The sequence below is a fragment of the Trematomus bernacchii genome, unplaced genomic scaffold (assembly GCF_902827165.1).
Source record: "Trematomus bernacchii unplaced genomic scaffold, fTreBer1.1, whole genome shotgun sequence".
NCBI classification, from domain to species: Eukaryota; Metazoa; Chordata; class Actinopteri; order Perciformes; family Nototheniidae; genus Trematomus; species Trematomus bernacchii.
The window spans coordinates 916531-944516 of record NW_022987609.1 but is presented as its reverse complement, the minus strand read 5'-3'; the positions used below and the strand labels follow the sequence as shown (position 1 = coordinate 944516).

General features: G+C 39.1%; 1 protein-coding gene across 2 annotated transcripts; it reads right to left on the bottom strand.

Annotated features, from left to right (window-relative positions):
- Window positions 1–64: 64 nt before the first annotated feature.
- LOC117483560 (ankyrin repeat domain-containing protein SOWAHA) lies at window positions 65–25773 on the bottom strand. 2 transcript variants are annotated; one of them, XM_034131932.1, is made up of 14 exons: window positions 25454–25773; window positions 21120–21181; window positions 20241–20462; window positions 19368–19475; window positions 13469–13525; window positions 12407–12508; window positions 10636–10647; window positions 10452–10454; window positions 5495–5581; window positions 4294–4296; window positions 3897–3899; window positions 3617–3689; window positions 2654–2749; window positions 65–2187 (listed from the first exon to the last, which is right to left on the bottom strand). In XM_034131932.1, exons 1-14 carry the CDS (start codon window positions 25584–25586, stop codon window positions 2015–2017), a joined length of 1134 nt encoding a protein of 377 aa, XP_033987823.1. In that variant the 5' UTR covers window positions 25587–25773; the 3' UTR covers window positions 65–2014. The 2 variants fall into 2 exon arrangements, with proteins under 2 accessions (XP_033987823.1, XP_033987824.1); XM_034131933.1 differs by having other exon boundaries at window positions 19368–19472.
- Window positions 25774–27986: the final 2213 nt, after the last annotated feature.

Below are 27986 nucleotides of genomic sequence, written 5' to 3'. Positions count from 1 at the left end.
AATTCAAGTTAATCATTGAAGTTAATGCATACAAATAAAAAGGCACTGAAATAAAAATCCCCGATATAAAATACTGTTTATTTCAAAATAACTTCATCATATAAATATTGTGCAAAAGATGTAATGGAGGCAGTTTAGATTTTACAATTATGGCACCAAATTATAAACAAATACCTGTTTTTTTACAACCGATGAAAACGTGTGGAAATGCAAAAGCCCTTTAAAACCAATGAGCAGAAGAATTCAGAACACACTGATTTCCGTAGCAAAAGTTAATGCAGCACTTTAAATGCAGGAGGAGGAGGAGGGGGGGGGGGACATCAATAAAGAACAGTCCTGTGACAATCACCTCTCTGACAAAAGAGTTTATCAGATTATCAATCAGATTATCTGCTCAAACTGCAACAGGCAAAACACTCTTATCAGGGGAAAACCTCTTGAACGACGACAACAAATGGCAAGCGGCGACATGCTTCCTGCTTCACGACAAACACACAGCTTCACACTGAAGAACAGACAGAAGGTAGCTGACAACAAATCACAACTGCAGTCTGTGTTAGCGTTAGCCATAGTGATGGAAAATAGACAAACATGTCCTCTTCCTGGTAATCTGGGAGGTCTCTGATTTAAAGAAACACACTGATGGTTCTGTATGTTTAAGCCCACTAACTACTCCACATTTACTCCACATTTAAACACTAGTGCCAAACATTCTGCAAAGCAAACTGTAACCTTTGAGACTCGTGCTTCCTTCCAAGAAGCGTCTGGCTTCAGTACAGATGTTGTATTGACATTAGGGAGTGTGCTGAAATGATTAGGGAGGACTACAGGTGAAAAAACGGAGTATGTACTTTATTTTTCTTACTGTTGGCATTGACTTTCCTTTAAAGAGTAAGGCAGGATTTTACCTTACAAAAGATTCATATTTTATTAGAACCTTTCCTTGCAAATTAATTGTAGGAAAAAGTAGTTCAATAAATATAAATGGCTTATAGTGTTTCAGCCAGTTGATTTGAATACCATACTGCTGTGAGTCTAAATCAATAACTGTAAATCACTCTGGCACCTTGTAGATAGTTCTGGATGTTCAGCATAGGGTCGAGAACATAACAACGTAGTAAGCCAAACAGACAAACCACCAGTGTGCTCCTATTCAAAGGTTTATTTGAATATAGGACACCTGTCCCTTTAATTCCTCTCAGAGTGAAAGTGAGTCAGGGGCCGTTTCTCAATGTGGAGTATACCTGCTGTACCCACTATTTCAAGTATACTACGTCATCGAGTGGCGCCGAATGCTGGGCATTTAAACAGTCCTTCAGCGCCACTCGATGACGTAGTATACTTGAAATAGTGGCTCTGCAGCAGGTATACTCGACATTGAGAAACAGCCAGTATCTTTGGCTCTACTTGTTGTCTACTTGTCAAGCGACGAGCGAAAGCGATGAACATGGCCTGAGCTCATTTGAAATGTTAAGGCATAAGTAACATTAAGCAACATTCCCTCAAATGTAAAGGCTTCAAGAAATACTTTTAAGGTAGGCATAAATATTTCAAATACACATATAAGCAAAGCATCCCCTGGAACATCTCCTCTTCAATGATAAGAGTCTGTAACTTTATGAACTGTTTGTCGGTGCGTGTGTACATAACAAAAGACACATATTCACACGAGTATATACAAGTAGGTTTACAATATGTGTGTAACTGTGGAATAAGAACATTTGTAAGTTCTCTTGTGAACATTTTCTGAGAATAACTGTGTATTCTGTGCCATCAAAATGGATCTGATCTGTTGCTACGAGTTGGATTTGTAACTGCTGCCCCGGAAAAAGAAGTAACTTTGAATGGCACTTAAAAGGGGGATGTTTTGGCATCTCCAGACTTTGTGGAATATTATATATACAGAATTAAACAACGGAAAAATAAGTTTGCGATATCTCATATATGCATGTAGGTATCAGGTGACTGTGAGCGTAGGAGAGCGAGCAGAAATGGTCCCTGGGTTATCTTCCTCTCAGCGTGAGAACTTCCGGGGTCTGAAGGCAGGCAGGACGAGCTGGTGAGACGCCGTCCTCTCCTCCTCGATCGGAGCCAGCTCCTCCGCTGAGCCCCACCTCTTCTTGGACTGAAATAACGACGCCAACTTCCTGTTCCTGTTCCGTTCCCTGGCCTGAGTGACTTGAAACTCTGAGATCACAAGAAAGATAATTTCAAAGGTTAGGGAGAAGTGGCAAGCTCCAGGTGTGAAAAGTTGGAGAACGCAGAAGTGCTTCAACGTGCGTCCTCTTTTAGAGACAGCAGTGAGGTTTATAGAAGTCTATGAGAAAATGAAACTTCAAACTTGATTTATTCCCACAGTAAAGATTATCCTAACAAGTTTATGGTCTCAATCATTTCAACCCAATCAAGTTATTCAAGGAAATGAACGCTTAAACAGTGTGTTTTCGGTTCATGAAAAGTCAATTGTTTTATATTTAGATACCCAAAAATGTCTCTTCAAACCAAATTACAAGATGCTCTAGGGAAGGCCAAACAGAAATACGACAACATATTAAAAGAAATTGATAAATGCAGCTGTTCTTGTAAACCATTAGTAATATTAAAAGCTATTTTCGATCATGTAATTGTAGTAGCAAAATGACGGGGCACTCACGCAGCTCGCACTCTTCCTCCGGACCCTCGGGTTCTTTGATGTTCAGATAATGGCCGGCAAGATGGCCGCTGTAGTCCCTTAAGTTTTCTTTGGCCCCTGATCAGAGCGAACAAATAAAAAGATCTCTGCTAACCAAAGGGAATCATGGAGGCTAATTTACTGACACTTTAAGCTTTAAGAAACAACCCATGATCCACAGGTACGCACTCCCTACTGTCACTCTTAAACTGAGGAACGGCACTGATATTGTATCATGGAGTTTACTTTAAATTAGAGTTGAATAAAGATGCGTATATTTTTAAATCAGGTTCATTTAAAATATGCGACATAAGGATTGTTCATATACAAAGTAATTCAAATTATTTAAAGGGGACCTATCATGCAAAATCCACTTTTGTACGTCTTTTATACATGAATATGTGTCCCCGGTGTTCCAGGGAACTCACCAAGTGTCAGAAAACACAACCCTCTCTATTTTCCTCCATACTCAAATCTCTAAAAACGGGGCTGCAACAGAGCTGATATAGATTTGAAATTGTTCTGAAGTCAGAAACGGGGAGCTCCGCCTATATGGGCAACTCTCCACCTATCAGGGGAATGGGGGGGTTGGGCCACGGCCATTGCCGCTCGAAAGCGCTGGAGACGCTGTAGTACATATGCCAAGCCTGTAAGTGGCGCTGTAGTCTGCCAAAAAAGCAGCGAAGAAGACGTCTCACAGAATCAGCCCTTGCAAAAACAGGGCTGGAAAAGAGCAAATAGAGCGAAATGAGGCATGGCTAAAATGCATGATCTGTTTGGTATTTTGAAAAAAAAACTTCACAGACATGTTTTATATAGGTATGGCCCTACAATATATTATTCAAATATAGCATGATAGGTCCCCTTTAATTCATCTCAATTGAAGCACTGTGCAAGACTGATATTAATGGCTGTGCTAAATGAGTCAAAACGTGTTTTCTTTACCGTACGTCACGATGAGAAGGTCTAGGATGTGCCGATGACCGTGTAACGCTGCAATGTGTAAAGGTGTGTATCCCTGCAGAACAAAAACAAGAGTAAGACAATGGAAAAGCTTGCAAAATATGTATTGTAGAGTTACTCTCTTTTCTTTAAGGTAATGGTGATGAAATGATGCAAAACAAACATTGTCATTTTCACATGAAAGGGGTTTTCAAATTGACATTTTATTTGTGAGTTCAGGGGTCGTTACTGTGGCAAAGTGCTGGAAGAGTTTAGTACCTACCCCCTAGAGGTTCCCAGGCCCGAAGGCAGCCCATGAAAACAGCGTGGAAAAAAATATACAAATTAGCAAAGGTTATGGAAACATAAGATAATGATAAAAACATAATTGCTTGGTAATTCGCTGAAAATTGCAGAGTTGTGCATGCTGGCACATAGACGCACTGTTTTGGGAAACAATTAACATGACATGACATGATTTATTAGCGGAGTACTCCCCACAACACGAGCTGTGATACATTTACACAGCTGGAGCTTTTAGCATTACATCACTGAGGAGGAGGAGGAGGAGGAGGAGGAGGGACAGACAGACCAGCGGCCATGATGCTGTTGTTTTCTATTAAAACCAAACAACTTACTGTACACACCACCACCTCCTGATTCAAACCCCGGATACTCACATGCTGCAAGACAGAAGAAAGAAGGAATTCATCAGTGATAGATAGTGCACAGTGACAACATTTTACCTTTCAATTAAAGGGGCCTCTCCACTGATTTCAGTTCAGTTAAACGTAGGGTAGGTAAGTTTGAGAAACCGGCTCGAGATACACTTTTTGTTATATTCCATGGAATGCTCTTAACATCCCGATAGCAATGAATATCTTAAGTGCTTTGACAAAGAATCCATAAAAAAATGTCATCTGTGGAAGCCGTAGTACTGTAAAAAGCACGACCAATCATCTGAGCCGGCCCGGCTAAAATAACTGGATGGCCTACCTGCCTGTCAGCCTTCCATCTGTGCACAAACTTATCTCGTGCCCTCATTGGTCATGTGCGCGTTCGTGTGTGTTGGAGGAGGGGCTCTGTAAGGAAGTGGCAGATTTTTTCCGGCTGTGTATTTTCAAATTCTAGCGCACTCGAGCTGGTTTCTCCAAACTTACTTACCCCACCTTTAACTTATCACAGAGAGTGCTAAAGTTCTGAAATGTGAGATGTATAAGTAAGTGCAAAAAACGTTCGGCATAAAGTGTGAAAAATAAGCAAATCCAAAATATATTTTAATTATACAAATAATACAACGTTCTAGTTTTAGAGCTTGAAATATGTCAAGCAAGTAAAACCTTACTATTTCAGTTTTTTGCAGCATTTAATGAACTCTATTTCCCATAAGCCCTAGATGAATGTATGTTACTTGTCAATAAAATAGACACGTATATTGGCTATATGAGGAGACTGAACGCTGTAAGAGTTAAGAATTGGCAAAACAAATTAATTCAAAAGTAAATTGTTAACAGTATCTGTGCTGGTAAATCTTCATGGGATTTGTAGTTTTCTGCACGCTTACACGTTGTAGTTGATAAAATAAATGCTTAATGAGAGATTGCAGAAGCCAGTGGAACAGAGGCAGGTATGTGACCGAATGGCTCTATTTGAAAAATATCAAGTTGCATTGTGGGAAATGTAGGATATAGGTTTTTCGGAGCTTGTGACTAAATGTCTTGATATCTTGGCTTGAATTTCATCTCTCCCTAAAAAAACCTAATGTATTAAATGGCAGTAAGGTAACTCCAGTCATTGCAATTAAAATTTAAATGTATCCTTCAATGTCCAATACTACATTTCAGGAGTGCCCCTTTAAAATAAATCTCAAATTAGACTCACTGATTTGGTGTTGACGTCAGCGCCTGCGTTAGCCACCAGAGCGGCCATGTCCTGGTTGCCATGTTTGGCGGCCCAATGCAGAGCCGTCTGTGTGCAGACAGAAAAAATAATCATTTCAAAAATACACTTCTCCTACAATATTCTGCAGTATTGTCAGGCATGGTAATTGCTGTATCATCATTACAAGTTGTCTAAGCAGCGCAGCCTCCTATTGGCCGTGTGAGTGCAGAGGGCCAGCTGTGCACGGAGGGGAGTGGACGGATGGAGGGATGGGGAGAAGGAGGGATGGAGAGATGGTTTCCTGCCATCTAACAGAGCCTAATTACAAAACAACACAGCCCTGTGCCCACGGTTGGGGGGCCTGTCAGCGGGGGGAAGATTGATGATGTTAGTGTGACCTGCAGAGCGGAGACCCACCCAGACATCAGCACTACTGTCAGCACACGTCAGGAAACACGGGCCCCAACACTCAGAGATACACCCGCACGCTAAGATGTGTGTGGAAATAATAGACAGATGTATGTTAGGAACACACACTGAAAACACACGCGCAAACCACATCCACCTGTTGGAGTGGAGCTGTGATCTCCGCAGCCTCTCCGACACCCTTTGAGCTGTGTAATTATGGGCTATCAACAGGTGAAAGCCCAGCGTCGATGCAGATGTTTGAGTTACTGCCTCCAGTGTTTCTGAGTCTGACCCTTAACACAGGGAATCACACAGTAACCGTTTAGTTACACACTAACCGGGTCGATGCAAACCTTATAACCACATTTTTTGACGTCTTTAATTTTCTGATTGGAGGAGAACATGTGTTAAGATAGGGGTTTCCATCTAAATGTTATTATGAATCAAATGTATACAATTAAATAAATGTATTTATATATAAGGAACAATTCAAAAATGTATTTTTACCCATTACATTTTTTGACTTTATATCCTTACGAAAAATCTTTCTGTCTGGGTCTTTAAGTCAGAAATGTGTTAAAAACAGTCCAGGCTTTTATAGCATAGCTAGCATAGTTTGATTTAGAGAGTGCTTGCTGACACAGAATTGATGGATAGCCTTAGTTTTTGCCTGTGTTAGCATTACATCTAATTCACTCAAAACATCTGCACTGGCGATCTTTGAAACACGCAGAAAGTCATTGAACAAACTCCTACAAGTGTATCCAAAATCCTCAAAGGCTCTTCAAACTATATGTGTAGGACGATATGTTAACTTGTGCAACTTTCCCCTAACATTCAAACTAAAACGCACTTTGAAATGACCCAATAATTAATTTAGTATTAACCAGAAGTATTTTGGGGGTTTCTCTTCGGGACAGAAGGAATACTTTTTTCAACCCGAAGTTAAAAACGTCTTTAAGGAGTCTGCAAGTGCCCTCACCCCGGCTGTAAGTGTTGTTAAACGACATCAGCGTTCGTTTATTTAGCACAGAAACAGATGTTAGGCTCTGTGACTCGAATGCAACGATGCTCAAACACGAGAGGCACAACACCAGCACACAGGTCCTTTTGTGTTTAGAGGCTACGACGCTAATTGTGCTAATCGTTGCACAACAAGCCTGTCCAACAGCTGGCCAGAGGAACATGTCTGCTTGTGTCCCCTGAAGGGAGCGATGGGTAGCTCCAGCTCTGCGTGTCAGGCGTCTTGAGAGACAGATTGTGATGGATGCTGTCTGGCTGGAGTATCTCCATCTCTTTTGTCTGTCCCCCTGTCACACGTTAAGACAGATTGACCTAAGGGACGTTTGACAGGCGGCTCGGCGGGTCTCCCGGTGGGCGGGGGTGATGGACGAGGACGGACAGGATGCAGCGTCTTCCCTTCCTGCGCTGCTCGTTCCTCTTCCTGCCCGCGGGGGTGCCTCCACCTGTCCAATCACTCAGGACGTCCCACCAGTCCCCGCTGAGGGAAGTGGTGGCCAGAGAGACGCTCACTTCAACAATGGCCTGTGACACTTGATGTGGAGGAAGGCAGAGAGGAGTGATGGGAGAATGATGTACTTACAAACTGTGTGGCAGAGGAAGGGGGTCCCAGCGGGAAACGGAGGGCCACGTCACGAGGAGAAAAGGAAATAGAGAGAAAGAGTGAGAAAAGAGATAGTTGTGTTTTGTTGTTGATACGGTCATGCCAATAAAGCTCCTTTGAATTGAATTGGAGTAAGAGGTTTTTAACTTAGGTGAGATGTGGGTGTTCTAATAATAATACATCATATTTATTGAGCGCTTTTCCCACAGCTTGAAGACTCTTTACAAGAAAATACAAGAACAAATCAAGCAGTCCTGAGCTAAGTCAAAAAGGGGGGTGGGCTAGAGGACCTTAGGTTGAAAGCACGAGTGAACAGGTGAGTTTTAAGGGCTTTTTTGAAGCTTGTGAGAGTGTCTGAGGAGGCGTGTGGTGCAGTGGATTGTGCGTTGGTGTTGGGATCAGGGGGTCACAGGTTCAAACCCCACTGCAGTCAGCATGTCGTTGTGTCCCTGAGACACTTCACCCCAAATTGCTCCTGTGGGGATTGCCCACAGTATTGAGTATGTAAGTCGCTTTGGATAAAAGCGTCTAACAAGTAACATGTAATGTAATGTCTATGTTGTTAATGTATTATCTTTTTAATTTAGACACGACACCTATTACACGTCTGTCTGTCCTCTGTTGCTCTCCCAGAGGTTTCTTCCATTTTTTCCCATTTACTGAGGGGTTCCTTTGGAGGTTTTTCCTTGTCCGATGTGAGGGTCTAAAGACAGAGGGTGTCCTATTCTGTACAAACTCTAAAGCCCCCTGAGACAAATGTCAAATGTGTGATATTGGGCTGTATAAATGAACTTTGATTGATTGATGGAAACTTTGTTGGCACTTTGAATGTGATGGACTTGTTGAAGGCTTTGTAGGTGGTGAGTAATAGAGAGGTGAAGTCCCTCCCCTTCCGGTGGGACTCATGGGACCTAATTTCGGAAAAATTATGTATTGAAGTCAATGGGGAGAGAAAGCGTATCTTTTGATCCAGTTTGAATTGTGCCACGAATTACACATATGATGTTTGTCAATCTTAACAAATCATTTCCATGTCAAAAAAGTCACAGTTTGTCGTAAAACTGTTGAAATATAAGACTATGAAAAATACGCAACTAGAAAGACTACAAATCCCAGAATCCCGGTCCTCCATGCTGGCTCTTACGAACCGACTAACTCCCCTTGTGTGTATGTACAGCTCTCAACATGACCAGACTTGTAGTGATTTTCACCTCTTTTAATACTTTTCGCCTCATTCTGAAAGAAAGAAGTGAAATGTGCCAACGTGACGGCCGTCTTGATGTGGTGCGAGACGGGAGATGTAGCTCATTGAGCGGTTTCACACAAAAAAAAGTGTTACTTCACAGTTTTACGACACATTTTTATTTTTTTGACTTGTAAAATGATCTTTTAAATTGACAAACATCATATGTGTAATTCGTGGCACAATTCAAACGGGATCGAAAGATAATCTCTCTCTCTCCATTGACTTCAATACATACTTTTTCCGAAATAAGGTTCCATGGAGGTCCCCCGGAAGGGGAGGGACTTTGGCTCTCTATATCTTAAAGTCAATCTGGTGTTTGATTGGCTAGGGGGGATGTGGTCAGGTCGGGTGGAAGTGAGCGTGCAGACAGAGTTAAGGACGTATTGTAGTTTTTGGAGGATGCTTGCAGGTGAACCATAAAGAATGCTACTCCAGCAACTAAGTCTGGATGTAATGAAGGCATGGATGAGAGTTTCAGGGGGCGGTGAAGGAGAGGGAGGGCGATGTTCTTTAGGTGAAAAGGGCAGTGTTGTGATTATGGTTCTGTACTGTGTTCACTTTGAAGCAACCTTTCTAAACGGCTGTTTGAACCACCTGATCCCAACAAACATTTGGTCAGAACAGGAAACACTTAAGTCCTCCCGGGATGAAGAGTAATCCCTTCAGTCCTGGTCAAACATGTGATTTTTAGAGGCTGGTGTTTGGTACACTTAACTTCTCAAGATTCAAAGGCTTTTTTTTGTCATATGCACAGTAGCTACAGTGAATTATGGCAGTGCACATCTGAAGTCCCAGGCTCCTCTAACAACGCAACATAATATATAAGACATTAAACAATAAAACACGTTTAAAAATATAAACAAACACTGAAATAAAACCGTATAAATGCAAAGTTGGAGCGGAGCTTGGAGACACGGCAGCCATCCACGCTGCCGCACTAAGGACATGCAGTTAACAAAGTAAGGTTTTGAAGCCTTGGTTCTCATGAGTGTAGGTACGCTATCTCTGGATCTACCTCTGCAGAACAGGGAAAGGCTGAGGGCTAAAGGGAACATCAAAGACGCCTGAGGGGGACTTAGCACCTTCACAGGGACACAACCAGCATTGTTCTACAATTAATCCCAGCCTGCTCTATTACTTTCAGATTATCTTTAAGTGGGTGAAGTCTTTGTGGGGCATTAAGACTCTCCTTAATCTGCCTACACTTCAATGGCGGCCATGCTATCTTGTCCGGGTGGGGATGGCAGAGGCTTAGGGCCGCTCTTAGAAGGTGGTCTGCCTCGGCCGCAGGACAGTGTGAGAACTGTGACACAAGGGGAGGGACAACAAACATGAGCTCAAATCTCTTAAGCGCACAGGGAGACAAATAAAAGGATTTGGGTTGTCAGGGGGGCACAGGAGCTAAAAAGCTATCTTTCATAATCCTTTTGATAGTGGACCTTTGAAATGCATGATCTGGATGTTTTAACACAGGGTTCTCCAAAGCACTATGAAGGGGAAAGGTCCCGGCAGAATGAGCTTGTGAAAGTTATACAAGAAAAACACAGCGAGTATCGCATTCTGGACTACACAATCACAGATGGAGAGTTAGGAGGATAATCAGATTTAATGCAAGTTAAATTAGCTTTCCAGCTGGTTACCGTAGGTGTTTGGAGTTATTGCACATTATTGAAACTTACCCCCTGAGAAGGATGGTCATGGTAACGGAGTCGGGAGCCAGAGCGAGTCAAAGGGAGAAAATAAGAAGCTTTAAGTCAGAAAAAAGTAATGTAACACAAAGCGAATTGTGTATATATAATAACAACATCTAAACCGCTACATGCTACATGCTACATGCAGTCTTTAGCCATATTGAGTACTCACAGAGGTGAAGTCCTGGTTCAACAACCCAAAAAAAGACAAAAAAACAAACGTTAGTGACACCATTTATCCAACCACATGAAACACCTTGAGTTTTTTTTTTTTTTTTAAATAGTAATCAAATCAAATCAAATCAAAGTTTATTTATAAAGCACATTTAAAAGCGATTTTTGGTCGGGCCAAAGTGCAAGTACCTTTTATTCGTTTGTTTCCGTTTGGGTAATATTGAAGAACAATAACGGTTTATTACAACTCAGATCTTACGTGCATGGTTTTGGTTATTGTTATGACCAGTTCTGATCCAACAAAGAGATGGTTGGGATCTGTTAACACGGTGACATCACCATAAGACACTCTGGGACACAGGGCTGATTGAAAATCTGCAGAGCATCCCTTTAAAAGCCTGTTTACATAAAGATTAGGCAAATTAGAGCAATGACAAACTTTAAAAAAAAAAAAAAAAAAAAAAACGACTGTGGACAAATGTAATTTTCACACACGACTCAGCGGCGTGTTGTTCTCTATGTGCTGTTGCATGACGCTGCTGTTTGAATGGACGTAATGAAAGGATGAAAGGAGACTGAAAGCTCCTCCAACACAGTAGCAACGACCCGGTGAGGGTTTGACGTTGTTTGACTCGGTGTACCGACGCAAAATGATAAGCTTGACGTTTTTTTTTTTCCACCAGCTTGTCTTGCACTAGCCTTATCTTATCCACTGTCTAGCTTTCTCTGTCACATTCTCTATCTGGCGAGTAGTTGGGACGGCAATCCTTAACCGCGTTTTATGCCAATAAACCTCACAAAGAAGGTGATCCTGACTTTAGAGACACCCAATACTTTCATATATACGATGGATAAAGCTGTACTGTAGTTGTTTTTGACAAATCAGCGTTCAGCACTGGGAATGAAACCATGATGGTTCTTGAAGTATTTGAAAGTATAATCAATGGCACTTGAGGCAGACGTAGAAGTCAAATTATCTTTTGGTTCTTCTCTAGAATATGGCCTTAACTTGGAAAATATAGAAAAAGTGTCAGCTGGATATCTAAAACGGTTTATTCGGAGGTTCAATTTAAAGTTAACACACCTGACATGTCGGTACAAATGTCTCTTGTTGTTTAGGAGTGAACCTGTAAGTATTGGAGGGATAATCGGTAAAGGTTGAGCCATGAATTATGTTTGTGAACTGTGACGATGTTCAGGACTGTAGGGTCCAATCATGGACAGGCTGTAGATGTGGGTTTACATTGTTGTAAGTATTTTAATGGGTATATTTGAGTAGAAAAGGACTTATACAAGTTGTTTCCCCTGTTTGAAAAGGGTGCAATTCCCTTGATTACATCTAAATATTCAAAATTGTTGGAGAAGATGGAGCAAAGAAATGCACCAGGTTGATTAAAATTATTCAACAAGCAACATGTTTTTGTCTTTGCAGCAGAGTTTTACACATGTTGTCGATGACAGTCTGATGTTTTTTCCACTGCCTACCTTCTTACAATTCAATATGGCAAGCTGTCATGGTCGCTGAGAATTAGCCTCATGTCTCTGAACCTCACCATGTGGGTCACAGCGCTCCCTCGAGAGACACGGGACCATTTATTTGTGATCATTTCGTAATTGTTTTCTCCCAATAAGATGGCTAAGTCTTGGTGTTTGTTTAAAACGTTCTGATCATTTGACTGCTCCTGTTTCCTGCCCTGGCAGACTTTGTGGTATGGATGTGGATTATTATTGACAGCTGAACCATAAGATCCAATCCAGCGCGGCGTTACCTTCTTGTTTGCCAGCGAGGGGTCCTGTCTGAGCAGCTGAGAGAGGTCAGGCACTCGAGCACCTGCAGCCGAGTAGATCCACTCCTTCTCTATGGGATCCAGCTATCATAGAGAGAGTGGAGCGTGAGGTCAGACACACACACACACACACACACACACACACACACACACACACACACACACACACACACACACACACACACACACACACACACACACACACACACACACACACACACACACACACACATCCTGTTGTGTGCTCTATAGATCGTGCTGAAGCCTATAATCCATTTCCTACAAATGAGTGAGTCACAGCCAACTGACACAGAGAGGGAGACTCCCATGATGCACTGCACAGAGTCCAGCAGTTCATACTCTTACTTCTGCTGTTGGTTTAAAGCAGAGCTGGGACCACGTCATTGTTTTGCAAATCATTTGTCACTCTCAAGTCTTAGCACTCAAAACCCAAGTCAAGAGAGACAAGTCTCAAGTCGTATACTTTGAGTTTTAAATCCCAAACAAGTCATATACGTCTGTTTTTTTAAAATCGTTTTTGTACACAAACAAATGTATCTTTGGCATATATTTTTTTAACAAGCAGGCAGTAACTTAACGTTAGTTCTTATTGGTTCTCTCTGCTACTTGATAGGTTAGGATGATGATTGGATTGGTCTAAACAACGTGGATTTGAGGAGATGTGGACTCCCTGCTGGGGATGAATAGCGCTGACGTTGGTTCAAGACGTTTAAAGGTATCAAATATTTTCAAGTTGAAAGGATCAACTCCAAGTTAGGTCCCAAGTTATTAATATTATATTCCACGTCAGGTTACAAGCCTTTTTTCATTCAAATTGTTTACAATCATCCGACTTTTGACTGGAGTTTGAGTCAAATCCACAGCTCTGGTTAGAAAGGAAGGAGTAGGGACACCCCGGGAATTGTTGATTACCAGGACTAAACTTCAATGATCATCTTTAAAGTGTTTTCTTTTAACTTCTCTAACCATTTGTAATAATAAACCCATTAAAAAACCCTTAAAAGTGGAAGGAAAAGGACTCACAGCGACAGCAGCCGATCCCATACTGCCCGTACTCTCCTCGTCCTGCTCTGACTCGGACTGAAAGACAGAAAACACAGGACTGTTACTCAGGGGTGACGGGAAGTAAACTGTAACATATCAGTCATAATGCACTATATCAGACATATTGGTCACACAGCATCGTCATAGGACACAAATACACACACTCTCCATCCACTCCCAGACTGCTGTGACGTTCCTCAGCTGACGAGACGCGACCAAAGGGTGTCAGACAGATCGAGGGGTAATGAGGCAGCGAGACAAAGGTGCCGCTTTCACACATAAGGGGTAATGAATAACAATCCAATTAACAATTAACCAAAAAAACAACACGCCAACAGCCAGGCCGCGTCACCATTTAAGTATCAAGGGGCCAAGTGAAAGAGAAATATAGAAACAGCAGTGTAGTGTAGCGGTGTATAAAAGTGTCACTGGCTGATTTATGAGAGAGAGGGGGGATTTTCTTTTCCTTCTACTTGGCGTGAAATTGTTCTCAGATCTTACGGAGACACGATGTTAAAACACTCGGGCCTTTCAAGTCTCTTGCACAAACTGTCACACGTCAGCGTGCTGAACATGGAAAGTGGACGATTGTATTTATCCAGCCGACTCCACTCGGGCGCAAGAACATTTTTTGGGTTGAGAGAGACAGAAACAAAACACTGTTCAGCATGGAAAAGCACTTTGAATTTTTTTCATTAATGATATTTTAGCGCTGCAACTATTATTTTCATTGTTGATTCATCATTCCTTATTTTTAGACTATTCCTCTGGTCTTTGAATTGTCAGAAAACACTGACAAATTGCCCAATGTTCCATCGTTCAAGGTGACGCCTATATGTTCTATCAATATTGATTTTAAAAAGAGAAACCAATAAATGCAGAATTTTTGCAATAAAAATAAAACCATGAATCAATATCGATCAACTTATTGATTCATGTTGAGCCTTTGTTGTTTGTCTTGTAGTTGACATTGTGGAGCCTGAGGAGAAGTGAAGTGAAACTGTATGTATGTTTTATAGCCTAAACTAATTTGAAGAAAGTTTGTAATATATAGCCTGCCATCAGCTGACCACCAGTAGAAAGTGGTCTCTAATGACATTTCACACGGAGGATTCTTAATGGTTTTTAAACACAGTAAGATATATAACTACAGTTATAATGTTGGATATTTAAACAACAGTCTGCAGCATCTCTCGCAACTTTGTGAGGCTGGAATGAGCTGAATGCTAACATCAGCACACTAACAATGCTATGCTATGCTTTTCATCCTCCTGAGACCCAGAAAGAAAAAAGTTTCAAATTTCCTTTTTTTTTTATCACACAAGTCTTTAGGGTGGTATAAACATAATGACTAACAAAAACTAAAAAAATTAATTTGTATTTTTGTTTTATTGTGTGTTTTTTGTAGAGGACATCGGGTGTTAGTTATGCGAAGCATAGTATACAAACAACATTAACATGCAAGTACATTTAGACAACATTAGAGCACAACAACTCAATGCAACAAATATTGAGCCCTCATTTGTAGTACTCCATCCTTTTTTGAAATGCAGAGATACATCTGACACTTGAGGCACTTGATGTATGTTTTCCCACTGCATCGGTCTGCCATGAACCCTACAGAAACCTAAGGGTTAGTTTTGGCCCATAGTGGACTCCATTTGTGTTGTGTAAAATGGGGGAAATAAAAAGTTAGCAAATCCCCATGTGCTCCTCAGAGGACATTCATAAAAACATTTAGTTTTAGGTCACATAAGTATTACACTGCTCTGAAAACTCACTACACTAACTCCTAAGATGTTCCCTTACTATAATTAATTAAAATATTGAACTCACAACACTGGTAATTACAAAATTACAAACTTACCATTTCTCTTTCTACAAATAGTGCTTGTGTTGATGGACGCCATTTTGAAATACAATGAAATTATCTTTTTCAAAGCCACACCCCCACATATGTAATGTTTGAAAAGCCCAGGATGTCCTCTGTGGAGTACAATTGGACTTATAATACTGTGGCATGTATAACCTCAAAGTAATGGACCAAAACCCAATGTGCTCCACAGAGGACAAAAAATGAATGGGTGGGTCTCTGGAGGATATTGTTGTAAATCTTGCATCGTCACGCTATCGTTTTTCCTAAAGACACCAAAACATTTCTGATAAGGGAAAGTTATATATGAGCATGACACATTTTTTACTACAGAAATAGACTCTTTCTTTCTGGAGTAAAAACTATACAATGGAAAACTATTTCAAAACGTACTTTAAAATGTATTTTAAAGTACTGCAATTTATTTGTACTTAACTTACCGATATATTTACACTCTCATTTTCTCTATTCTATTTCTTGAGGGTATCTGTCCCAGAGAGTAGTCCTGCATTTTGGAGCCTGATATCATAAATCACTTTCATTAAGATTAAGAATAGTTTATAAAAACCTGCCCGGTAGCTTGTGTAACATGAAGCACCTCTCCACACTGGGTGTCCCAAATATAAACTTCAATGGTGTGACTAATACCTTAAGCAAACACACTTAATCTGAATACTGCTGCTGTATTAACACACTCCAACATATTCCGTCTGTCATCAAGGAGCGCCACATACCTTCCTCTGGGATGCATCTCAATGTCTTTAATGGGCACAAATGATTATTATCTTTATAATGAGTTCCAACATGTTGCTGGTTAACATAACAGAGAGATTCATTTAGATGCTGATTCTCCCCCAATGGGTCCTCCTCCCACTCAGCTCAACATACTGCAGGGTGCACATCTGGGTGCTTTACTTAGCTCCCCCTGGTGGCTGAAGGAGGGAAGCAAAAGAGTGAATTGATGAGATAATGTTCTGTTTTTAATGTTATATCAGTCCAGGTGGTTCTCTTCCTCTGAGCTTAATAAAACACATTTTAATGATATTTTTCGGAATTTAAATGAATTTAATGATGATAATGTTTAATTTCATTAGGTGCTAACCACTAAGATAATATAAGATGTACTTTATTGATCCTAAATTGGGAAATGTTTGCGTTGCAGCAGCATAAAAAACCAGGCATTGCACACAAGTAGAAAATAAAAGTGTAGAAATGAACAATGCTAAAATCGAAACATCTCAAAATAGAAATTTTTAAGTAGGAAATATGCAAGTTGACTGTGAAGATAAAAAAGGTATACACCTCTGACAAATACAACGCTATTGAAGGGTCAATTTTCAGTTAACACAATATAAAGCAGGATATTATTTACTTTAAGTGTGTAAGGAATGGAATATTAAATTAAATATAAATGTACAGTGTGAGTTAAAGTCCACTTAGCTTACAGTTATAGTGCTAGTTCATCTCTTTCGACACAAAAAGGTTTAAATCAAAATAAGAAATTAAAACAGTGTTAATGGTTTAGTGCACATGTGTCAAACTCAAGGCCCGGGGGCCAAATCAGGCCCTTGTTTGGTTTAATTTCGGCCCGCAGGATAATTTGTAATTACTATTAGATCTGGCCCTCTGGTATATTGCACGCACACCTTCACTCAATCCTGAGGGTTTCCTCCGCTCAGAGCCTGACCCCAAACTTTGATGAACTTGCACCCAAGATGAGATGCCAAGTATCTGGCTTGAACTAGCATCACAGAGCAGCACACTGAGTTTACATGGATGTTTCCTTTTGCACTTGTTTTCTTGAGACAACAGAGCATGTTTGGTTTGTTCTTTGAGGGGAAGTTTTTTTGAAGCTGTTGTTGGCCTGTGGAAAAATGTAATCATAAGAATTGAAGCAGCAGATAGAGCCATAAGAAATGAATGCAACTGATTATTTAATGTTTAATGTTGTTTTTATAGGCAATAATTTAAGCTTTGCTAGTTCCAGGTTTAATATGTGCAATAAGTTCATTTCAATAAGTTTTGCAATAAACATTGAACCAGTCCGGCCCTCGACTAGTACCCATTTTTTAATTTTGGCCCACTGTGTATTTGAGTTTGACACCCCTGTGTCTCCATAAACAGTTCAAACAGAGCTGTATAAAGTTATTTCCACCACAAGATTTGAGGCCTATATTTTGAAATATAAAGAGTATTATAATATATTGCATCAGGTGACTTCAACAGCTTTTCTATGTTTTAACTGAGAATGACCAGACACTAAAACAGTGTGTTATTTGTTTTGTCATTGTTCCCTAAAATGATATCTTGTTGTGTAAATGTTCCTTTTGATATGAATGTAAAGTCCAACAGCTATTTTATCTGACAGTCTATAAACTATTTCACAGATCCGCCCTGAATGAAACTGTAACTAGTTGTGAAATATGATGATTATACAAGTAGGTCAGTTTATTAACGTCCCTGTCAGATAACCTCAAATACTCCAAAAACAACTCGTCCGAATATGTTCTTTTGAATGGAATTTGAAGTGGATGTTACTCAACACTATTATATGAAACTAAAAGTTGTTAAAAAAATTATTTAACACATCAGATTAGATAATTGGGCAACTTTAAGTATTTTTTTCCCCTTCTTTTAAACTGGTTCGGTCAATTCTCTATTCGTACTGTATCGTTATGACTTTGAGTGGCAGAAGATGGACATTTAAAACATATATTTATTACTTTTATCCTTATTTTTGACTATTCTCTTGACTTGTTAACTAGTTTACGACCCCCTCCACTCCACTAGGGGTCTCTACCTTTGTGTTCTGCTTGCTGGCTCTTGTCTGTGTTTCAGGTGATCAACCTGATGAGCCACACCTGGGCCGTCGGCCAACACCACTGCCCTCTCACTCTTCTGTTGGACCGCGTGTTTGTTTCTGCACATTTTCACACACCCATACACGCAATCATTACTGATAACTGACTTCCACATTTATTAGGTTTCTTTGAAGACCTTTGGTTTTTGTGGGATTGTAAATAAATATGCTTTTGTTACACTTAACTTGTCTGGTCTCCCATCTTTGTTGCAGCCTATGAGCCGGGCCGTAACAAATGGGGGCTCGTCCAGCAGTTGTTGTTCAGGGAGGTGTATCTGTGCAGTAGGCTTTTCACAGCTCATAGTTTACTGGTTATTGTGACATTAAATATACTTAAGATCAGCCACACAGTTATTTGTAATCATATGTGTGTATAATTAGGGATATTTCTCTTTTACTAAATCATATTTGTTTGTGATTTTAAATTAACTGAGCTTCCTGTCAGTGTTTTAATAGTTTGAAGTATGGCATAAAAATGTGCAAAACTGATTCTAAAAAAGACGTCTTGAACACAGCATGCATGCAATGTAGGGCTGTGCGATTATGGCAAAAATCCTAATCACGATTATTTTGGTCAATAATTGATATCACGATTATTAAAAACGATTATCCATTTACTTTGAAAACATCCATTTATTGAAACAAAAATGTGAACAGTATGTTTTTAACAGTTGATTACCCTGAACTTTAAGTATAATTCAACTGAAAAACCAATTAAAAAAAAAATTACTTTTTTTTTTTTTTAATAAAAATAATAATCGTTTTATTTCGTTTACGTTGTTTTCGTAATCGTTGCAAGCCAAAATCGTAATCGAGATTAAAATACGATTAATTGCACAGCCCTAATGCAATGTGTATAAGGCAACTAAAACAATTAGGAAAACTCCTACCTGTTGTCTTTAAACCTGTAAATCACAATGATAGCTTTGGTGACTATTGTAGATGTGAGCGCAAAATGATGATCATTAACTTTTTGTGGATGAACAATTTGACTCATCTCTACAGCTCAGCGTCATATTTCTGCCTTTGTCCAGCTGCTTAAGTATTTCAGAGCTTCAGACTCGAACAAAATACAACATCCACTCCTACAATCATCGGTAATGTAAGCACGGATCAGCTCAATTCCAACATTGCCAAATCGTCACCTTTGACCCCGAATCTTTGTCCAGCTCATCGTCCTCGTTGGAGGGTTCCTGGATTTGGATAACAGGAAGTTGCAGAACAGCGTGCTGCATGGAGGCTGTTCCTGTCTGCTGTTCCAACACAAGAACAGACTTTATGTGCTATTAACTCTCTCAGATCCAAATGTGTGATCTGAGGACATTTAGCTGTGCAAACAGACACTTTGCCAGCACCATCTGGGTGTGGATACATGTTGATTTAATGCCTGTTTGAGCAAATAATGTGCCAGTACATTAAAACAGCTGCACAAAATACATTTAATCTTTCAAATCTATGATTAAATACTCAAGTTTACAGCAGGAACAATATGTAGAAGTACTACCAGAGGATTATGGTGCATTAAACTGCCTTTTATAGTGTTTTGTCTCACAAGTGCTTCTGTGCATTAGTTTTAAACAGCTCTGCCCTTTATGTAAAGACATAAGCCCTTTGACCTTCCCGTGCTTTCATAGTGGCTAACTTAGATATGTACCAGTGTTCCTCTGTGGACCAGACACAAGGCAGTGTAGAGGGAAGGCAGAGGACACTAACAACGATGGCCTTGTTTAGCAATAAATGCGTCTTTCACAAGAAGAGTAAACACAGTGTGCTGGGCTGATAGCAGATTTAGCTATTAGCATTTTAGCCCCAATTGGTGTTTGTGATTCAAGGTTCAAGGCTTTTATTGTCATTTGTGCATAGCTACAGCGTAGTTATGACATATATATTGATATATATAAGTTGCAAACAGATGAATGTTATGGATGTTTAACGGTCTTATGGTCGGTGGGTAAGCTGTCCCTTATCATCTCGTGTATTTAGAGATATAGAAGAATAGAAGCTGGTTTTAAAGTCACCTCTGCAGCCTCGTCCTGCTCTCCACACAGCATGGGCTCGTCCTGCTGGTCCTTCTGTTGATGAGAAGAAGTGGAGGGGTCCGAGGCGTCCCACTGAGCAGCAGCCGGAGCGCGGGCCGGACTCGAACCTCTCTGATCGTCTCTGTCCGTCCCGTGAAGTCTGGCGTCTCGATCCTGCAGCATCTGCCTGTACTTCTTCTTTAGGACAAGATACTTCTCACCCTGAGACAAACAGAGTCAATTAGGACAATTATGTATTTGAAAAGATACAAAAAGTGCAATGAAGAAACATTCATGTTGGTTTAACTGGCTTACTCAATCATATTTTGTTGTTTAGGTGTTAGTTAAACTTCAGTAATCGAACAATATCCACATATGCATATATTATGTTTAGTCGTCAATGATAGGAAAGACGTATTTTAAAGAATTTCTAAGGAGGTGATAGAACTTTCTTGGAGGAAAAACGTCATACTTTTTAAAATATAAAGAAACTGCCGTACGACACATCTGTACAGCTCTTTAAATAAAAATGTTGAGGGACCACATCCACGTCAGGGTATTTGAACTGCACATAAATTGTGGCAAGACCAGTTTCAGGGTTCAATGGAATAAACGTTTCATTGATTTGGTTAATACGTCATAAAAATAGTTTCAAGGAAACTGAAAACTGCAGCTGCACTCCCTCTGGGGAAACCAGTGGGTACAAAACTTTTTTTAAAAACAAAGATTGGACAACTCCTTGTTAAGTCATGATGGTTTAACTGGAGGCTCTTAACAGCAGCAAACATGTTTATGCCACGGTGTTGACATAGTAATACAGAATACATGGGAGCAGAGCTCTTTCCACAAAAGTTAATAGTATTGAAATAGTTCACTCACATTCTCTGACTTCACCGCAGCGATTCGGTCGATGATGAGCTTGAATTCTTCTCTGTATTTCGCTGCAGGGAAACATGTCTGAGGTTAAAACTACATTGTAAATATAGCTTTTTATTTCTCACATTCAGTCAAACACAAGTGGTTCCCACAACAAACAATGTCAAATAAGAGGGGAAATATTGCACAAACTTAGCTCAGTACTTTCTACTTCTTACATTTTGAACACAAATACCTGTACTTTCTACTTCTTACATTTTGAACACAAACACCTGTACTTTCTACTTCTTACATTTTGAACACAAATACCTGTACTTTCTACTTCTTACATTTTGAACACAAATACCTGTACTTTCTACTTCTTACATTTGAACACAAATACCTGTACTTTCTACTTCTTACATGTTGAACACAAATACCTGTACTTTCTACTTCTTACATTTTGAACACAAATACCTGTACTTTCTACTTCTTACATTTTGAACACAAATACCTGTACTTTCTACTTCTTACATTTTGAACACTAATACCTGTACTTTCTACTTCTTACATTTTGAACACAAATACCTGTACTTTCTACTTCTTACATGTTGAACACAAATACCTGTACTTTCTACTTCTTACATTTTGAACACAAATACCTGTACTTTCTACTTCTTACATGTTGAACACAAATACCTGTACTTTCTACTTCTTACATTTTGAACACAAATACCTGTACTTTCTACTTCTTACATGTTGAACACAAATACCTGTACTTTCTACTTCTTACATTTTCCAAACAGGCTGGTTCTTTTAGTTTGAATGTGTGTTTGGTGGCGTGATCATTATTATTTAGAGTCATTGCGTGCCTATTGATTTAAACACGATCCGTGTATCCATCATTTCCTGGTCTTCTCTAAAGAAGAGGGAATGGTGTCTGTTTACGATCGATCTGTGTGTGGGGAGCTACTGTCTGCAGGATGAGTTGCTGAGTTGTGTTTCTGAGAGGAAGCAGGTCAATAAACATCCAGCTGACCAAGCCAAAAGCAGCTCACATTGCAGAGAGATGTTTGTCGCAGTCAGAGCACTGCAAGGAGAACAAACATTTCCCTCCCAAAGATCCAAACAGATCACAGTGCATCCCTAAAGACTAGAACCTGAGTCCCTTAAACATACAGTAAATCTCTCCTGTGGGAACCAAACAAACTACAGCTGACAGATCCCCACAGATAACGCTATCTGCCTTTGTTTACAGCAGTAAGCAGATATGTGCACAGTGTGTGTGAAGCAGCCAGGTCGGCAACACAAGGAATGTCTCCAGGCCAAGGTATGCCATTCATGCAGAGGTGAACATGGGCATGCAGCTCGTGGACAATTGAAGTGTTTCCTTTTCCTGATGTGGACGGAAAGAACATTTGTAGTGAGACAGTTGACTCGCTTCAACAACAGGAAATCCAAAAGGAAGCGACCACTTACATCTGTCTCAACAAAATAATTCCTAGCTAACCAAAGTGAGAAACACGCTAGTTACTTATTAGCCAAAGGTCTCCACAAACAAGCACAGTTACCCCCTCCTCCACCCCCTCCTGTGCAGCTACACTGCCCCAGTTGTCCGATCTGATGAAAAAGCAACCCCATTAGAGCTCTACATCCACTCATGCATGTGGACTTAATTATGATTAAAACACTATCATCACAATTACCACATGTAAATCTGCAACCACATGCTACGACAGACTTCAAATGTCTGGGAAGCACTTTTGTAATTGGACCGAGCCGTCAGATGGCCGCTCTCTAAACCTCTGTCAACAACTGCAGTGCTGACATGGCATCTGGACAGAACATGCTGCTGCAGAAACACAAGGTCACTTTGGATAATCATTTAGGGAGGTTGGAAAACCGTCTGTATGTGCCAAAGGTAAAAGGTACAGCTAAATGGATAATGATTCAGTACATGATGGTATTTGTCTTGTTGGCTAAATATATTTTTGCCATTAAACAGCAGTCATTAATAGGTTGTGTGTGCTTTCTCTTTTAGGGGTTCATACCACTAGCTAAAACGTATGCAAGCTGATAGAACAGCACTGCAATAAATCATGTCCATCTCACAGGACTATGTCACATTTGAAGGAATAATTGACAAGATCTACCTCAAACAAAAACAAAATGTTTCATTTATAAGCGGTGAAAAAGCAATATTGCTCATGCAGCCTTACTTGTAGGGCTGTTCAATTAATCGTATTTTAATCGCAAATTACGATTTTAGCTTGCAACGATTATGAAAACAATATAATCGAAATAAAACGATTATTTATTTGATTTTATTAATTTAATTTTTTTTATTTTTTATTAAAAAAAGATTATTGTTTTTTCAGTTGAATTATATTTAAAGTTCAGGGTAATCAACTGTTTTTTTTTTTCAATAAATGGATGTTTTCAAACTAAATGGATAATCGTTTTTAATAATCGTGATATCAATTATTGACCGAAATAATCGAGGTTATGATTTTTGCCATAATCGAGCAGCCCTACTTACTTGGTCTGGTGTGACCAATAGCTTGTGGTGGCTAACATTAGCAAACGTTAGCTACTACAGTGTGTTTATGTTTTGATTTACTTTTGTGATAAAATCATTATCTGTGACATGTTTAAATATAGAGTGAGTTGGCCAGCTACTTGTATTATAGATTAATCTGATGCTTGTTCTATTAATTGATTTATTGAGATTGTAATAAAACATAAGAAAACCGTAAAATAATGTTCATCCCCTTAAAAAGTCTGGTTTTGTTTTCACCCAAATCCAAAACCAAAACGGTATTATAATGTGATAACAAGAAAATCATCAAATTCTCACATTTGAGAACATGTATCCATCAAAGTTATGTCTTTCTTGCTTTAAAAATGTCTGAATCATTGAATCAATTATCACAATAGCTGCCAATTGATTTTCTGTCCATCCATTAATTGATTAATTGACTATCCTTTGCGGCTTTTGCTTACCACCACAAGTGATACAAGTTAACTCTTACACATAGACAAACAGCTACAAAACAATGACAACAAAGACTATGTGAGTCAGTAACACAAACTCTCTCTGGTGTATTAGCTGAGCAATACTGCGTTTTATTGCTTTTTAATTCAACTTTCCATTTGTACCAGGCACATTCTGTTATTTCTTCTTTTAATAGATGGTGGGATGGACCTGATGTTCTTCCAGGGCTATTAAACTGCATTAGCTGGCTGTGTACACACAACATTTTTTGTAAGAAACCAAAAAAAAGGAAATGGTGCTGTAGGCCAAAGCAGTGATTCATAACAGTTGCATAAGCATGTGTAGACCCACACAAAGTGGTGGTGGAGAGCAGCAGAGAGCCGCTCAGTAAATATAACTGAGATCATCTCTACAATTGTGGAGAAACGTGAATTTATCATTATTAATCATTTAGCTGAGCGACAACAGCTGGGCCTTCACATGTTAAAGTGTCACATGGTGTCATAATATAGGTGATGGGTGCAGAGGTGGGAGAAGTACTCAGTCAGATCGTGTACTTAAGTAAAAGTAGAAGTATCAGAGTGTAGGAATACTCTGTTACAAGTAAAAGTCCTGCAATCAAAATGTTACTCAAGTAGAAAAGTATTAGCATCTATACTCAAAGTACCACAAGTAAAAGTAGTCATTGTGCAGATTGGTCCATTTCAGAATAATATATATGATATGTTTTATAATGATTGATCATCAAAGTGTTATCAAAGCTGGTAAAGGTGCAGCTAGTTTTAATGACTTTGTATACTGCAGGGTAGCTTGTGAATTTACTCCAGGTGGAACTAAAGTCTGATTTAACACTTGATTATATTTCAAATAATTTATCAAAATCTGCAAAGTAACTAAAGGTATTAAATACATGTAGTGGAGTAAAAGTATTTACCTCTGAATTGAAGTGGGAGAGAAGTACAAAGTGGCAACACATTGAAATACTCAAGTAAAGTACCAGTCTCTCAGTATTGAACAGTACTTGAGTAAATGTACTTAGTTACTTTCCTCCTCTGGATGGTTTTGTGTTCAGGCAGCTCAGCCCGAGGGAGGAAATGACACAATCCTGCTGAAGCTGTTAGAGGGGCTTTTAATGCAAACCAGATGTGTGCTTTACAACAGAGGAACAATGAAAAGACATACAACCAACATGTTTAAGCAGACTAATGGATGCTGCGTTTAAATAAAGGACTCATCAATGAATTAAAGTGTCATCTCTCACAGTACCGATAACACTGACACCGCGCTGCAGCACCACGTTTCCCTCTTTTTCCGGTTATTATCTAATCTTTCTGAATCCATGAGACAATAACTCGCTACTTACCTCGCAGCTGCACGTCACTGTGGCCAATAAAGGGCTTAAATGTCTTCAGAATATCTGCATTTTTCACCCTGCCTGAGATGCCTCCGGTGGAGTAGAAATAATCCAGCAGCGACTCTTCACTCACTCCACTCATCTTTACTTATCTCTGTAGCGGATGAGTTTCTGTTTTAAATGGAGTGGTTTCCTCTTTATTCTTGGGGTTTTTTCACTCCATAATGCTGAGTCCTGTTGGCTAATTTATTGTAGTACATATCTAAAGTTCACTCCACCCAAACGAGCTGACCGCTGCCTCGCCTCCTCCTGTTAACCCTTTAAAGACTCCACTTTATTCTCACACTTCACCCTCAGCGTTGGTTAAGTCTTTGTTTGTTTCCCGCTCTCAGTTTAGCTGTGCACGTTATAAGCCTACTCCTTTTTGCAGGTGATCGTGAACGTCTCATAATCATACACTATTAAAAAAAACATTATTTTGTGGTAGGCTAGTTGAGTCATTCCTAGCATTCGGTGCCATTTAGGTCCCCAACACATTATATCATACATTTTGTATTTAAAAGGTCTAATGCTTATTTTTTAAAAGCTTGGTTTTAAATGTGTATCCCCCTCTACCATAAAACAACAATGTTATTTACCCAGGATATTCAACATTTTTAGATTTTGGGCCAAATTGCTGTGTATTTTTGTAACATATATAAAAAAAGAAATCAAACAATCCAAAACAAATTCTACATTTTTGTCACTGTTGTATAACCCTTTTGCTAATATTCCTCACCAAATTTAATTTGTTTGTATTAATTCATTTTTATTGTTTAAAGTTTTTTTTAAAGTGTGTGTCCCCCTGTTTGAATGTCCCCCCTGTTACTCTGATTTGAATCCCTCCGGACACGCCCCTTTACTATTCTACTATTTGTATAACCCAGAAGAAGGAGGATACATTTTGAGTGGGAAAATCATCTTCAAGAAGCAGAGTGTATGCATTCTTCAGGGTTCTTACGGTCATTAAAAACCTGGAAAAGTCATGGAAATTCAAAATGCTAATTCCAGGCCCTGGAAAAGTTATGGAAAACAATATTTTTCCTAAAGTTTTGGAAAAGTCATGGAAATGTTGCATCAAATATAATTTATATTTTATCTAATCGCCAAAATAGTAATACTATAATGATAATAAATACTGTATCGTATAGTAATGAAACATAAAATGGAACCGCTGAGAAAGAGTAATCTTTTTGGTCATGGAAAATTAGGTAAAGGTCATGGAAAAGTCATTGAAAATCATTGGTGAGAAAGTGTATGAACCCTGATTCTTCCTTCAATGTTTTTTTTAACGTTTTTAAAGAACTTAACTGTTGCGGTAAAGCATAAATGTTCACCCTGTTATGCTCATTTTTAGTGGAAACTGATCATTTGTTTTACATTTAGATAATATGGTAAATATATCTATCAAATATGTGTTTCTGTTGTCACCAAGTGCTAGCTTGATTATCATCACACATTTAGCAATAGCCAAGTTTAGCATACAATGTCCACCCTGTTACCGTCCACCCTGTTACTATTTTTCACATTAACAGGGTGGACTCACAGTAACTGGGGATGTTAAAAAAGATTTTTTTTAAACATAATATCCTGAGCTTGACCAAAAGATTTTTCTTATACTTTAACAAGCCATCATTCAGATTAAATTAAAAAAAACATGGAAAATTATGTTTTTTATTTTTGATTAACCTAGCTGAAATGGCACCGAATGCTAGGAATGACTCAGTTAGCTACTGTACACGTATTTATACAGTTAACTTCTCAAAATGTAAGCTTAACACTAACACTAGACATATAGAAATGGTCTGATACAAGTGAAAGGACAGCTGCATACAAATAAATATAAAAGTATTTGCATTAAACTATTTAAAGCACCAATGATGGGTTTTTATTAAATATACATTTTATTGGTGATACAGGTGATAGTGAACGTCTCATAATGATACACCATTCAAAAATAGCTATTTTGTGGTAGGCTAGTTAGCGATAGTATAATACAGTTATCTTCTCAAAATGTAGGCTATGCAATGGTTGAACAATTAAGGACTACTCACATTTTATTAAGAACAACTAACACTACAGTATAGAAATGGTCTGTTACAAGTAAAAAGACAGTTGCATTCAAAAAATATATAAAAGTATTTGCTATTTAAAGTACCATTGATGGGTTTTTATTAACTATACAGTTAATGAATCTGAATGTCTAATAGTCATAGTACTTAAAGCTGTCAAATACAGTCAAATGTACAATATCTGCCTCAAAATTGTACTTAGTATAACACATTTTTCTTCTACCTATTTGTTCGTGTGTTTATTTTTCCCTTCAATGCTGATATGTTGTGGATCGATGTCACATACGATGGAAGTAATTGTTAATTGTTAAGATGTTCAGGTATTCAGGTCAGTTATATGGGAGAAACCTGTTTATAATTTGCCAGGTGTGGTCTGAAGATATTGTCCACTGTGTCAGAACATTTGACCTGACAGAGCAGGGGGACTCCTA

What these genes read in the sequence shown, in the direction of transcription:
- LOC117483560 (XM_034131932.1), bottom strand. Translation starts at nt 25,586, where the DNA reads ATGAGTGGAGTGAGTGAAGAGTCGCTGCTGGATTATTTCTACTCCACC. An exon ending in CTGCGGTGAAGTCAGAGAAT is followed by an intron (nt 20,463 to 21,119) that starts GTGAGTGAACTA and finishes TGTTTGTCTCAG; the next exon opens with GGTGAGAAGTATCTTGTCCT. An exon ending in AGCAGGACGAGGCTGCAGAG is followed by an intron (nt 19,476 to 20,240) that starts GTGACTTTAAAA and finishes GTGTTGGAACAG; the next exon opens with CAGACAGGAACAGCCTCCAT.